This window comes from Solanum dulcamara, chromosome 11 (genome assembly GCF_947179165.1).
Source record: "Solanum dulcamara chromosome 11, daSolDulc1.2, whole genome shotgun sequence".
Classification (NCBI taxonomy): Eukaryota; Viridiplantae; Streptophyta; class Magnoliopsida; order Solanales; family Solanaceae; genus Solanum; species Solanum dulcamara.
This window is the reverse complement of record NC_077247.1, coordinates 39,904,020-39,918,498: the sequence shown is the minus strand read 5'-3', so window position 1 is coordinate 39,918,498 and position 14,479 is coordinate 39,904,020. Positions and strand designations below refer to the sequence as shown.

The following is a 14,479-nucleotide window of genomic DNA, read 5'->3' as shown; positions in this document are numbered from 1 at the left end:
GAAACATGCAAAAATAAGTAGAACTTTAGCGGACACATTTCCAAATTAAGTTTGCAAAGTGTCCCTTTAGTCATCTATTATCATTAAGAGGATGCTCTATAATTTAAGTTTCAAACTTGCAAAACGTTGATAGTTTAGAGAAGATTTTGCAAATTTTTTCAAGTTATTACTTTCGAGAAACTGCCACTCAACTTTATTTGAAGATTCTTAAAGAAGCTAAATGACTTGATAAACATAAAACAGTCCAACTAATATCAAGAAGCTTATTTTGGAAGTCTGCATGACGTGAACAAAGATCGAACTGATCAAATGCATGAAAAAACATGACCAATCACACAATCAACATGGTACAAGTTCTCTAGAATATTGACGGGGCAGTCTAACCCACTCTAATATTCTCTTCACGTCAGGTCTAAACTCTAGCGTGAATCGAAAGTTCAAACAAGAATGAACCTGACTCTAATACTACGTTAAAAAATAACTTTTGGGACATACAAATCCAGTAGTGACATAATTTAAGCAAAAAAATTGCTTATCCTAGCTGGTATAGGCAAATGTGAAAATCACGCGAATGAGACAAATAAATTTTGCAGGCTAAAAAAACATGGAGATCGTGTAACTTTATTTAAAAAGAGAATAAAGTAATAACAGACTCCAGATTACTATCATACATTTCATCCAGCATTTCAGGTTAATCAATACTAATTTCTTGCTTTATTTAAAGCCCATTATCTCCTCAAGTCACTTCAAAACAAAAAAAAACTTGATTATACAAACAACAATATAGTTATATATGGAGAAATTCTTAGTCTTGATTATAGTAGTGTTGGTGTATGTTGAATCCTCAAAATCAGAAATTCCTCTAGCACCAGCACTCTATGTATTTGGGGATTCAATATTTGATAGTGGAAATAATAATGTTTTGCCAACTTTAGCTAAGGCTGATTTCAAACCATATGGTTCGAATTTTAATGGAGGCAGAGCTACTGGAAGATTTACAAATGGGAAAACTGTTGCTGATTTTATTGCTGAATTTCTTGGATTGCCGTTTTCTCCACCTTATTTGAGTTTACGAGGATCATTAAAACTCACTGGATTAAATTATGCATCTGGATCCTGCGGTATTTTACCTTATACAGGAAACTTCATCGTAAGATCCATATACTTCTCAATTCATTTGTGTTTACGACTACTTCTTTTGTTGTTTTTATATACTATCAGATCGTCTAAAAGATAATTATAAATAATTACATTGTCAGAAAGGAGTTCAATTTCCAAAATAAGATAAAATTCTTCTTCTTTTTTGTTTAGAAATATAATGGTTGAATATCCTTGACGTAAGGAAAGTTTCTAGTAGAGACGAATTGGAGATTTGAATAGTGTAACTTAATTAGATTTTATGTTTTGTTGGTTTTTGGTAGGGGAAGTGCCTGCATATTTCAGAGCAAGTTGATTTATTCGAACGAACGGTGGAGCGAGAATTGGGTAGACAATTTGATGATCCTGAGGAGTTTTCCAGCTATCTGTCGAGGTCGGTTTTTCTCGTGTCTACAGGCAGCAATGACTATGTAAACAACTATCTACAGCCAAATTTTTATGGCACCAGTAAACAATATACTCCTCACTCATTTGCCAAACTTCTCATTGATGCACTTTCTCAACAACTTCAGGCAAGTTATAAAGTTTTTGCAGCTCATCCATTTATGTTTCTTCATAAAGAAATTACTAGTAAATCATATTCAAATTTGATTTGTCAGACATAAACCAATAATAGAAGTATTTTTTTGAAAAGCCAACACTTTCCAAAATAAATAAATTTTAAACAGGAATTTAAACCTTATGACCTTAAAAATAGACGATGATCTTGAACTTTTCACTGACCACCGCTTGGCTCATGGGAAAACCTTCAAAATCAAAAGTCAAAAGTTGTTAAATTTTGCGCACGTGACAAACAAGGTCAAAAGTTCATGAAAATCATCCAATTTTAAAAATTTGACCAAATAAACTATTAATAAATATTGTCGATAACTTAAAATAAATACATTAATTAACATGCCATAACAAATTAAGTTGCTATATTAATTAAATTCACATATAAGTATTTGACATGAATAGTATTGTTATTATTATTATTGTGCGTGTTGTTTCTGCAGAGGTTATATCGACTAGGAGCAAGAAAGGTAATAATGTTCGAGATAGGTCCAATTGGTTGCATTCCATCATTTACAAAGTGGCTTAGTCCCAATGGACGTTGCAACGAAGAATATAACGGTCTAGCAGTAATCTTCAATAGCCAGCTTAGTGACATGCTCAAAAATCTCACTTCCACCCTTAAAGACTCCGCCTTTATTCTTGGCCATGCTCACTGGCTCGGCTACGACGCCATCACCAATCCTTCTACTTACGGTAATATATATTTCTTTCGTTCCTAATTATTTATTACATTCTTTTCCAAAGTCAAACTTATCCTGTATTTAAGTCAAATATATCATTGCTATGAAGAAAAATGTAAATATTTTTGTGTTTGTAGGTTTAATGGATCCAACAAGTCCATGTTGCATCACTTGGAGAAATGGGACATCAGCTTGCATACCAGAACTTTTGCCGTGCCGCGACGCAAATAAACACTACTTTTGGGATGGTTATCATCTTACTGAAACCTTATATAGGGTTATTGCTACTAAATGTTTCAATGGGACATCTGTTTGTATTCCCAAAAATATTAAGGAACTTGTGGAAGATTGATATAAGAGACTTTTTTGTTTTTTTTTTAGAAGAAAAATAAAAAAGGTTTGTATATGCTGAGTACTTTTTAGTATTATCTGAAGTTTTACTATTGATTTTTAATTGGTTTTTGCATATCTACCAAGGCAAGAGTGTTAAAGTGTTTCCTCTGAATTCATTTTTAAAAATTAGTTGAGTTGATAAATTTCATAGTTAAATAAAAAATAAAAAATCACCAAATAACAATTTATAGTAATCTTGATTCGTTAACATGAATATTCGATCAAATAATTTGTTTGGAAGAATTAACACATATATAGTGATAATGTAAAATTATTTTGGATTATATATTTTAAAGTATGATCACATTAAAAAAGACAAATGATGAAAATGGCGAGGAGACGGGAGTTTGGATGTTGAAAGGATATTATATAAATTGCAATATATATATATATATATATATATATATATATATATATATATATATATATATATATATGGGATAAATTAAAGTAATAGATTTTATAAAGGATATTATAATTTTTGCTGACCGAATTTAACTTATAATATTTAATATTAATAAATTACTTTAACCAGCTTAAAAGCTTTCTTAAACATCATCTAGGGTGTGTTTGACACGAAGAAAAATGTTCTTATTTAGAAAAATAATTGAGTTTTTTACTTATTTTTTGTGTTTATATAAGTAAAAATAAGTGGATGCATATAAGGTGTGTTTAAGAGAGAAAAAGACACTATTAATATAAAAAACATTCATGACCCAAAATTTCATTAGGCCATGAGGGCACCTATTATTTATGTAGGCAAACCCTGTACTTTGTTATCAGCAATCAATTTAACTAATACGGAAAAAATATTTAATCAAGCAACTAACTCATATAAGTGCAGAACTAGTTAAAATCAAACTACCTCAAAGACCTGATAATAGCAGTATCAAAATTTCTAGGAATATGAAATAAGTTTGAAAACTAAAAAAATTGTCTAGAAGGATATAAGACAGTAAAACAAAGGAGTCTCTAGACTCCAATACTGTTGAAGATAAGAAAGCAGCTCACCTTGAATTCCAACAATCATCAATCTCAATCGCAACGCAAGTTAAGTAACACTAGTACCTAGCTCAGCCCCTGCACGTAAAAAGGTGCAACAAGTATAAAGTAAGTACTGAAAACACGTGTACTCAACAAGATTCGATTACTAACCTTTTCTAGAAGTGATAACGAGATATATCCTAAAGATTCTTTTTCCACAAGTATAATTACTTCATAAAATAAATTACCTTAATATATCAATTAAAACATATACTTTTCAAAACTATCAATTACACCACTGATATCACAAAATGTATCAAGTCAAATTAGTACCACAATCATCTCAACAACTCAACACCAAATCAATATGAAATACAATGTAAATTAAATATAGAGCAATGCATTGGCCAAAAATTGGAATGCACCCACTTTCTTTGTCGGATAGTCGAGATCCAAGGGAACTCATGAGGTTCATATACCTGTTCGAACCATTCTCATCGGCACAATAACACTCGCCGAATTTATTTTCAATGGATGTAATAGCACGTGCCAAAATTATTTTCCATCGGCACAATACCACTCGTCTGAATCTCCATCGACTTTGCATGATGTCACTTGCCAAAACCATTTTCCATCGGCCTAATAGGAATACGAATCTCACAAATAACTAAATGGACAATATCAACCAATAATTATCATGCAATGATAAGAGTGGTATGAACAAATATATAATATGAGTTCATCAATCGACCCTACAACTAAGGATCATCAATCACAATCAAGTTTACATAATTTACAAATCTCAACAATTTCATCGTATCACAACTTATGGGATACTATCAATCAATACACAATTTGATGTAAATTTTTTCATATTATAACACTAGTACCCACATAAATGCTCGTTATCTCATTTATACGGGACCCTCTAATTATTCATTACCATTATATTTATTTATTTCATAAACTAACACTTTAAAGAAGTCAGGAATCTCTACTTGCCTCAAATCGAAGCTCATGTGTCAAATTATGAATTTGCTCTTCCGTAGCGCTTCTGAATGATCAAAATCTGTTCAAATACATAATATTCATAAAAATATAAATTTAATGACACATATATTGCTATATTTATTTGAGTAAAAAATTGGGTTCAAAAAGTCACCTCGAACCCCCGAATTCAAATATGATTATATTTACTCATACTAAAATAAACTCGCACATCAAATTTCAGCCAACACGGATCATTATTTGATTTCCAAAATAAAATTTTATCCTAAAAATCGTAATCTGTAAATTCTCTTACATGGGCCACATCACATAAAGATACTAAATAAATTATGAATCTGACCCATTAACCACCAACTAAATTAGTTATCCAAAATAACCAAAAATTCTAATAGACTCGGAATGACGAGATATGTTTGAAATTCCATTAAAACAAATTAAATATGAAAAGAAATTATGTTTCGAACATGTTGGGAACATCAAAATAATATTTCAAGGTCGTCTTGATCGAAAGTTGATCATGATTAAACTTAACTTTATTAAACTCAAGAACTTAATCAATGACTTGCATCGCTCCCGAACACCTCACGATCTATACTAACCATCCATGTAAGTCATAAATCACATATAAAAAATTATGAGGAGTATTAAAATGGAGAAAACAAGTAATATTCATAAAACGATGAGAATCGTTATAAATTTTGTCTGTGAAACTTATTTTTCGTAGCTAATTTCACTTATAAAATTTACTTTCTTTATCTCAATTTACATGACAGTTTAAATTTGGAGAGTCAAACAAAAAAATTCTTTACGTCGATTTATTTGTATGTACTTTAACTATAGTAAAATATTAATTTTAGTGACTTATAGTACTTTTATGTAACTTCATGTAAATTATTTTTCAACCTTAAAGATTATATATCCGAATGTCAAAATAAAATAGTTGGACTATCAAAATCTGAATCATGTCATATAAATTAATTCAAAGAGTAACTAATATGGTATTTTTTTTGTTGTTGAAACTATCTAATTACACAAATATTACTATCATTTTTACTAATTCTCTCTTTAGTTTACAATAATTATATTTTATATCACTAATTAATAATCTTATATCAAATTTCAAGTCAGATACACTTAGATATATGTTTTTTTGCTATCGGATAAACTAAAATAGGGAGAGAGGCGAGCGAGATTTGTCTATGTATCCCAAATACATGTGTATCACAATAGATACACACTGGATACATATATCTATAAATATTTGGTGTGATTCGCATTTATCTGGAATACCAAATATATTGGAGAGTGTCGAGCAAAATGCAAGGGAGCCAAACGAGAATTGTCTATGTATTACAGATACATGCGAATCTACTTGGATACATGTATATGTAGGGCTATGCATCGGTAGGTTCGGTTCGATTTTATGTATTACCAGTTCAATTTATCGATTTTCGATTTTGAAATATGTTAAACCAATAACAAACCAATAAGATTTTTGTTTTCATTTTATCAGTTTTGGTCCTTAACGGTTTGATTTTCAATTTAACCAATAAGAAAATGCTCATAAAATAATTATATGATTTCTCCAATAATTTGGCGCAACAAGACAATAATATAATTTTACGAAATGCTCATAAAATAGAAACAATAATGACTAACATGAAAAGATTTCTACAAATGCAAAATAAAAGAACTAGGTCAATAATGTGAATTGAAGGCTAAAAGGCAAAAGTAGTAACCAATAAGATATTGATATTAATATTTAATATTTATTTAGGGGTAAAGTAGTAAATTACTATTGTATTAATGAGTTATCGGTTTATCCAGTAATCCAATATTAAAATCAATATCGAATCAATAACCCGATAATTTTTTTATAAAACTATTAAAAACCAATTAAGCAAATAACTTAATAGCAATTACTCAATAATATTTTTTTCAATTTGATTTTTGTACACTCTTATATATATGGCCGCATTAAAATTTGATAAAATCTATAATAGTACAAATTAATATATATCTAAATAATTAACTTATATAAAGTAATGAAATTTCTATAAAATGGTGACAGTATTTCTTCGTACGTAGCTGTACACAAAAAGCGTTGGACGGACATCACGATATACTAGGAGCTGCCACGTGTCAGAGAAAACCACCACCAAAATCATTTTCTCCAAATGAAAAAAGAAAAATCTGATTTTCTCCGTACAGCTCCCATTCGTCTCAACCCCTCATGATCATCTCTCGCCGGAAACCTTACAACTCCCATATGCATAATTTTGTGTATTCCACAATTTGCAGGCTTTTCATCTTCATAGACAATTTAAACATATCTCGTTCGGATTGATTTTTACATGATCGATTAGTTTCGGGTATGATGAATGTAGCTATTCCGGTAATTGATTGAAACTTTTTCTTTTTACATATACACATAGGGGGAGGGGGAGCGATGGGAGCTGTAACGTCGTCTATGGCGGCAAAGTTTGCTTTTTTCCCGCCTAATCCGCCGTCGTATGGGGTGGTGGTGGAAGAATCGACCGGAAAACTTAAGATGACAGAGGTGGTTCAAGGGGAAGACGTTGACATTTTGAAGCTATGGACGAAGAGGGGTACGGAGATAATTGCTATGTACGTGAGGAATCCGGCTGCGAAGCTGACCGTGCTCTACTCACACGGAAACGCTGCTGATTTAGGGCAGATGTATGATTTGTTTACAGAACTCAGTCTCCATCTCCGGGTCAATTTGATGGGGTATTCTTCTCTCTGTAATACTGAGATTCAGAATGCTTGATGTTTTAGGTTGTGTTAGTGAAGACTTTTGTGTTGGATTAGAACCTAATTGGTATGGTTCTGGAATTCAAAAGCAGTGGCTGCACTTTGATATCATCAAAATTTTATCTATATCCGTGCTCATGACCGTAGGTTACATAATCAATACGGAATGTGGATTAGCCTCTGTTACTGACAGTGGGTTACATAATATGTGACTCTTATGTATGTGCTTATCAATTTAGAATAGAATTAAGCTAACTTAAGGCTCAGGAGGTGCATCTAGTGATTCAGGGATAAGCTTGTGCTTGCTACAGGAAAACGTTTTCTCACAATGATATGTGTCAACAACCATGACCCGAATGTGATATCTACTGTTCTTAATTGTTTTGTATGTGATCTTTACATGTGAAGAGAAGGCTTGTTGATTACTGATGTTCTAACTTTTGTGATTGGTGTTTGTTCCCTCTCCTCAAAGTTGACGTCGTTGTTAGACTTTGAAATGGTTTGGGGATTTTTATTTCCAGTCTGACCTGGTGGATATGCATTAATATGTTGAAAAAGTATGTTTCTTTTGTTAAGACATAAGCTTTATTGTGTCTTGCTTGTGTGGTTTGTACAAAGTGATACAAACCTAACTTTTGACATATGTCATCTCACGAATTATTTCGAGCTCCTCAGAAAGTATATGATCTTGAAATTCTAATAGATGCTCATTTTTCCTTCTCATTTGATTTCTTCCTTCTCTCCTTTAAACGAAGTACCAGATTATATTTTTCCATGAAATTTGGAAGAAGAGAAGCTGCTAGGTTTAGGAAAGTTTGCTGAGTCTTCTGTGAAGTAATTAAAGTTGTGACTTCAAATCGGATCCCTGATGTCACAGTTGAAAAAACAGTAAAAAGGAACACCAAAAAGGCTGTACATATTGGAAGTTAAACTCACCATAATATTTCTGAGTTTTCTCTCCTTTCTGGCAGGTATGACTATTCAGGGTATGGACAGTCCACTGGCAAGGTATGGAATATTTCTGTAGATGATTAAATTTAGGCTGTTTGAGATGAAAGTATTTGACTCTGTATTCTTATTTTTCTATAGCCAAGTGAGCAGAACACTTACGCCGACATAGAAGCTGCATATAAGTGTCTTGAAGAGACATACGGGGTGAAAGAGGAGGATATAATATTATATGGACAGTCTGTTGGTAGTGGACCAACAGTAGATATGGGATCCCGCTTATCAAGATTGAGGGCAGTTGTTCTACACAGCCCGATACTCTCTGGAGTTCGCGTCTTGCATCCAGTTAAGCGGACATACTGGTTTGACATATTTAAGGTTAACCTTCTGTTTGTGGTAGTTATGTGGAGCTCTATTTGACCAAATTTTGGTTTTCTTTATTTTCTTCTTGTAATTAGCTGTTTTTCTTTCTTTTCCCAAAGCAGAACATTGACAAGATACCATTAGTCGAATGTCCGGTCCTCATTATTCATGTGAGTATCCATATTCCCGTCATAAATATGTCATCTTACCTTAAATGTGCTTTTTTCTTCTGTCATGGATTAGTAACTGTCGCTAAATTAGCAAAAATTGATTCACTTGTTATTCTGTGAGTATTGGTTAGGGACTGATGAATCGCTTCTATTTTGTGGCTGATTGTTTTGTGGGGAACTAATTAGAGGCCAGATTATTCTCATGAGGGATGTAACCATTCAGTTTAATCCCTTATTCCTTTTCCTCCTCCAGTCTTTCCCTGTCAGCTCCTACTCTTAACCACTGTTTTCTGGGAATGTACTTCGCTCATCTTATTTTCTTTTTCTTTGCATGACTTCATTGATAAAAGTCTTCTTTTTAGTAATTAATTATGAAGTTATGCCCTTGTTTTCTATATTGATTGTTTCCCAGCTAGAGAATAGTATATAACAGCAGAACAAAAATTATTCTATATCATCTAAGCTATCCTCAGGAAATGAGTCAAAACCATAGGGAATGGTAGAGATAGAAGGCCAGTAGTTTGGATGAATTAACTCCTTAGAATCAAGAACTACAATGGTGACGCCTGATTCTACAATTGCTAGCTGACATCCTCATATGACTTTCATGACATTTCTAGGGTACCGCAGATGATGTTGTGGATTGTTCCCATGGTAAGCAGCTCTTTGAACTATGTAAGCAAAAATATGACCCGTTGTGGGTTGAAGGAGGTAACCATTGTGATCTAGAGCTCTACCCTGAGTACATAAAACATCTGAAGAAGTTCATATCAGCTATTGAGAAATCGACTGTTTCTACCAATGGAAATGCGCAAAGTATGGACCAGATAGAAAAACCTTGAAAAGTCGAGATAGCACAGATTGTAGATGCAAGCCATGCACATACCAGACAGAGAAATCTAGATCAAGTACAGAAAAGAGAGAGTGAAAAGCATACCAGCAAACACAGATCAGAGAGATATATTGCAAGAGCTAGAATGGACAGGAATGAAAAGTTTATGGATCCAGAACCACCAAAGAAAGCAAGAAACAACATTGATATGCCGTATTATATTAGCTGGCTAAGAGTGTTCTGCATCTTTTTTTCCTTGTACTAATTAGCATGATCTTGTATAAAATGTGATCACTGCTTTAACTAATGAAAGATGCTACTGGTGGCAATTTCTTGTTGATATTATGAGATCAGACATATTATTCAATTCACCTGCTTCAAGAGGGTAGAATTTTCCAATTACTCACTTGTGAAAATTCTTTCTCCAGTTACCTATCTTTTGAATGCTGTGGTGATTAATTGTTTTGTAGTAAACAATAAGTATTTGAGAAAGCATTTGACAGTATATGCTCTTTGGTTCCACTTCCCTTCATTTACATCTTAGGGCACGCCATTTCATGCGCGAAAGTTTATGGGAATCCTTCTCGTTTCCATTTTTACTTCTCCCAACCCAGAAAATAAATAAAATTGTTAGTACTTCAAAATTGACTGATTTTAGTCGTCCAAAATATCGAGGCATGGCAGCAGACAAGAAGTGAGAACACTAAATTTAAAAGAAGAGTAAAAACAATATCGGAGAAAAAGAGTTAAGACAATAAAAAAATTCCTATAAACTGCAGAAAGATGAACAAGCAAACTTATGGTGTGAAAAAATATATGTACTTTTAACTCATTCAAATATACTCATTCCGTTTGAGATAGAACGGTTGGTAAATTCATTTTCTTGTTATATGTATGGTGTTGCTTGATAACATACAAAAACCAAGTTTGATTCAATCCAGGAACAGCTTTTAGGGTATTGCAATAGAAACAAAAAGAAGATAAAAAACTGTTGATTCATGGTGGAGGAATTTGGTAAGCAGATTGCACTTTGGATTCCAGCAGTGAGACATACTTATCAAGCATCAAAATTACAGCTTCAAATTCTGTAACTTGCTGTTCAATTGTGTCAATCTGTTGAACGTACTCGTCAAAGCTGCCACTCTTAGACTTCAATTGCTCCACAAAGATCCTCAATCCTGAAGCCACATCTCCAAAGCCTTTATATTCTTCAGCAACTCTTGTATTCATTTTCTCCACAAGTTCAAGTGCATTGTTAGTTTCCTGGGATACAATGAAAAAAAAAAAAGCATAAGCTTGTTGTGCAATAATAGTTTCTAATATACCAAGGTAGGAACAACTATGAAATAAAAATTTCCCAGTATTTTCTCCTTGCAACAAATAGTTACCATTAATTGATCATTTCTGAATTACACATTTGCCAGACTCTTCAAAAGCAATCTTCCACGTCATCTGTGCAAATTATTTCTAAGCTGACTACTAAGGTAAACTATTCGGTTGTTATTGGGATAGCAACGTAGCAGTAGGAATACCATGAGAAACACGTGTGAGGAACATGTAAAGAATGATTAATTTCCTTTGAAAATTCTGTCCATCCTGCTCTACATGTAAGTGCAACACTAGTTGCATAATTAGTAAGACGCGAAGGTATAGGACAACAAACGAAAATGAAGAAAGACTAACATCTACAGAAGTTTATCAACTCCTGTAACTGAGAACCTCCTCTCCTCACATACCTAATGAAAGAAAAGAAAAAGGAAATGACAATATACAAAACAGCATTGTTGAAAAAAAGGCACAGAAACAAAACTTTCTTATACCTGCAGTTCGCCTCTAATCATCGTGGAAACATTTGTGAAAAGGTCATTGAGCGACTCAGCCAAGTGGTCCTGCTCCATCTTTCACAGCAGTTCACTGCTTAGGAGCCTGAAGGGTGAGAAAACATGGTTAATGTTGGTAGATATAAAATTATAATCAACCAAAAAAAGAAGATATGGAACTTGGTGTTGGAGTTTCGTAAACAAATAAAAGCAATTATTGCTGGAGAGCTAATGATACAAGACCATAATAGGATATCTAGATTGAGAAAAATTACAGGCAAAAGTCAAAATTTGGAGCATGAGTAGACTAGAGAAAGTCCATACTCAAGCATCAAGATAGTATGTATAGAACAGGTTTTGCTACCATTGTACAAATTTTCCTCATGTCCTGAAGCCACCATTGCTCAATACAAGCAAAATAATAGCTGGAATATCAGATTTAGAAAGAGTTGTCAAGATTAGGAAATTGAAAGTCTAGCCACGTGGAGCAACGGCTATATGAAGGGGCAGACACTTCGAGATGGAATAGTAATAGACAAGAAACATTTATAGCAAAGGCATGTTACAACACTCTATCCAAGAATGATATTTTGCCTTGCATATGTTTCTGAATATTAGAACTCCACTTAAAGTGGCTTGCATGGGTTGAATTGTGTTGCATGATGCTTGCCTACCAAAGGACAATTGGATAAAAAAAGAAAGTTGGAAAGTCTAATTAATCTCCTCTTGCACTGCTCAGTAGAAACAGAGAATTGGAACATGCTTATGAATCTAGATGGTGTCTGGTGGGTGACTTATAGACACCTCATTTAGCTGGAAAGCAAGAAAACTCAAATAGTACATACATATTATGATCTTAGATATAAGATCCCAGCTTGCCATTTGAGGGTAGTTTTGAGGGATAGATTTTATTAGTTCCCTACATAGCTACACCGGGGAAGAAAATTTTGTACCTTTTGTTTCTTATCAAAAGAAACAAAAAGATAGAATCAGAAATAAAGTTATACAGGACAAGGTGAGAGTGGTCTCCACGGTGGACAAGATGAGGAAAGCAAGGCTAAATAATCAGGGTATGTGAAGAGGAGGTGTGTGGATGTACCAATAGTAGTATTATTTAGTAGTCACGCAGTATCTTATACTTCATTTTTACTACTATATCTTGCATCATTTGCTTTGCTTATCTTGCTATTTTTCTGTTGTTATTTCCTTTCAATCCTGCTTTGATTACACTTCTTTTGAGTCCAAGGTCTATCGGGAAAAAACACTCTACCCCAACAAAAGTAGAGATAAGGTCCGCGTACATATACTGGACTATTAGTGCAAATTTAGTACACAAAAAAAACGCTTTGTTTCATGTCTGAAAGGGAAATAAAACATGAAGCAACTTTCTGTGTGATGAAACTATGCTAACACCTCTGCTTTCAATTTACCCAAGAACATAAACTAGAGCATAAGATTGACACTCACTGGTTCTTGCGTGGTAGTCTTCTATGTCACCATAGAGACTAGAGTCCCAACAGAAATATTAGTTCTCCCACGAAATCCCAGTAAGTACAGATGACTGTATGTTTTGTCTACCAAATGGGATTTTTCTATTTGATCAATACAAGTAATATGAGTATTCCCATAAAAATTTAAGGGCAAATCCCTGAATTCAGTTCAAATACGAACACATATATATACATCCGAATCACAGAGAAAAGAAACAAATTGGACCAAGAGGAAAGATTAACCAAAAGCAGAGCAGATACATACATTAAAAGAGACAACCAGAGCTGAACAAATCTGAAGGCGATGTAGGAATGTTAATTGTGACAACTGAGAAGCACCATATAGCAGAATGAACGCTGCGCTTACAAGGACCAAAATACCCCTGCTTATACCGAGTAGAATATAAATGGCATAAACTTGGCTTCAAATTTTAAATATGACCTCCAACTTTTATAGTGCACAAGTAAATCCTTTAACTATCCATTTCTTAAACCAAAAATACGTGAATCCAATTTGGCATAGTGCGTGATCGGAACGCAATTCAGACGCGTTAAGTGTAATTTTCGAGGTCACAACAATAAAAAAAAGCGAAAATGACAACTCTACCCTTGATGAATACCATATATATATATATATATATATATATATATATATATATATATATGTCTTAGGTGGTTATTTTGTTTTTTTGGGGAGGGATAGGGCTGGGCTAGGGGTGGGTGGTGCAAAACACCCAAAAAAAATCAGAACTTTTTTTTTCAAAACAAAATTAATTTTGACGGCAGAGGGGATGAGTGGGGTGGGGATGGGGTGGTCCAAGAAAACAAAAAAAATCAAATTTTTTATTTCAAGATAAAATTATTTTTTTTTGAAAGGGGGTCAGGGTGGACTGGGTGGGGTGATGCAATAAAAAACTATTCAAAACTTTTTTTCAAAACAATTTTTTTTTTTGGCGGGGGGTGAGTGGGCTGAGTTGGGCTAGTGGTGAGGGGGTGGGGCAGGATTTTCTTTTGTTTTCTTTATTTTTTGTTTTTTTAATTATAAAATATGTGTAAAGGTTGTAATTATGTGGCAGTCACTGAGTGGCTAAAAGATTCATGTAGGAACATTTGTACATCACGCACCAAGGCTGTTGGCTTTGTGTGTTTTTTTGTTTAAGAAATGAATAGTTAAAATGCTTACTTGTGTACTATGAAAGTTGGAGGTCATATTTAAAATTTAAAGCCAAATTTAAGGGTCAATTTATGTATTATGCCAATATAAATAAAATAATTATATATATATTTATTGTTAATATTAATT

General features: G+C 33.2%; 2 protein-coding genes and 1 pseudogene across 3 annotated transcripts; 2 read left to right on the top strand and 1 right to left on the bottom strand.

Annotated features, from left to right (window-relative positions):
* The first annotated feature begins 793 nt into the window (after positions 1 to 793).
* On the top strand, positions 794 to 2,745 carry LOC129874818 (GDSL esterase/lipase 7-like). The gene is made up of 4 exons (XM_055950188.1): positions 794 to 1,150; positions 1,422 to 1,670; positions 2,154 to 2,406; positions 2,531 to 2,745. Exons 1-4 carry the CDS (start codon positions 794 to 796, stop codon positions 2,743 to 2,745), a joined length of 1,074 nt encoding a protein of 357 aa, XP_055806163.1.
* Positions 2,746 to 6,955: 4,210 nt separating this feature from the next.
* LOC129872929 (uncharacterized) lies at positions 6,956 to 10,206 on the top strand (annotated as a pseudogene). Its single transcript, XR_008762618.1, has 5 exons — positions 6,956 to 7,529; positions 8,525 to 8,561; positions 8,643 to 8,879; positions 8,987 to 9,034; positions 9,655 to 10,206. The product of XR_008762618.1 is annotated as an uncharacterized LOC129872929 (transcript).
* Positions 10,207 to 10,732: 526 nt separating this feature from the next.
* On the bottom strand, positions 10,733 to 13,544 carry LOC129872930 (biogenesis of lysosome-related organelles complex 1 subunit 2). The gene is made up of 3 exons (XM_055947885.1): positions 13,442 to 13,544; positions 11,687 to 11,792; positions 10,733 to 11,129 (listed from the first exon to the last, which is right to left on the bottom strand). The coding sequence occupies exons 2-3, from the start codon at positions 11,762 to 11,764 to the stop codon at positions 10,863 to 10,865; spliced, it is 345 nt and encodes a 114-aa protein (XP_055803860.1). The 5' UTR covers positions 11,765 to 11,792; positions 13,442 to 13,544; the 3' UTR covers positions 10,733 to 10,862.
* Between the last annotated feature and the right edge of the window lie 935 nt (positions 13,545 to 14,479).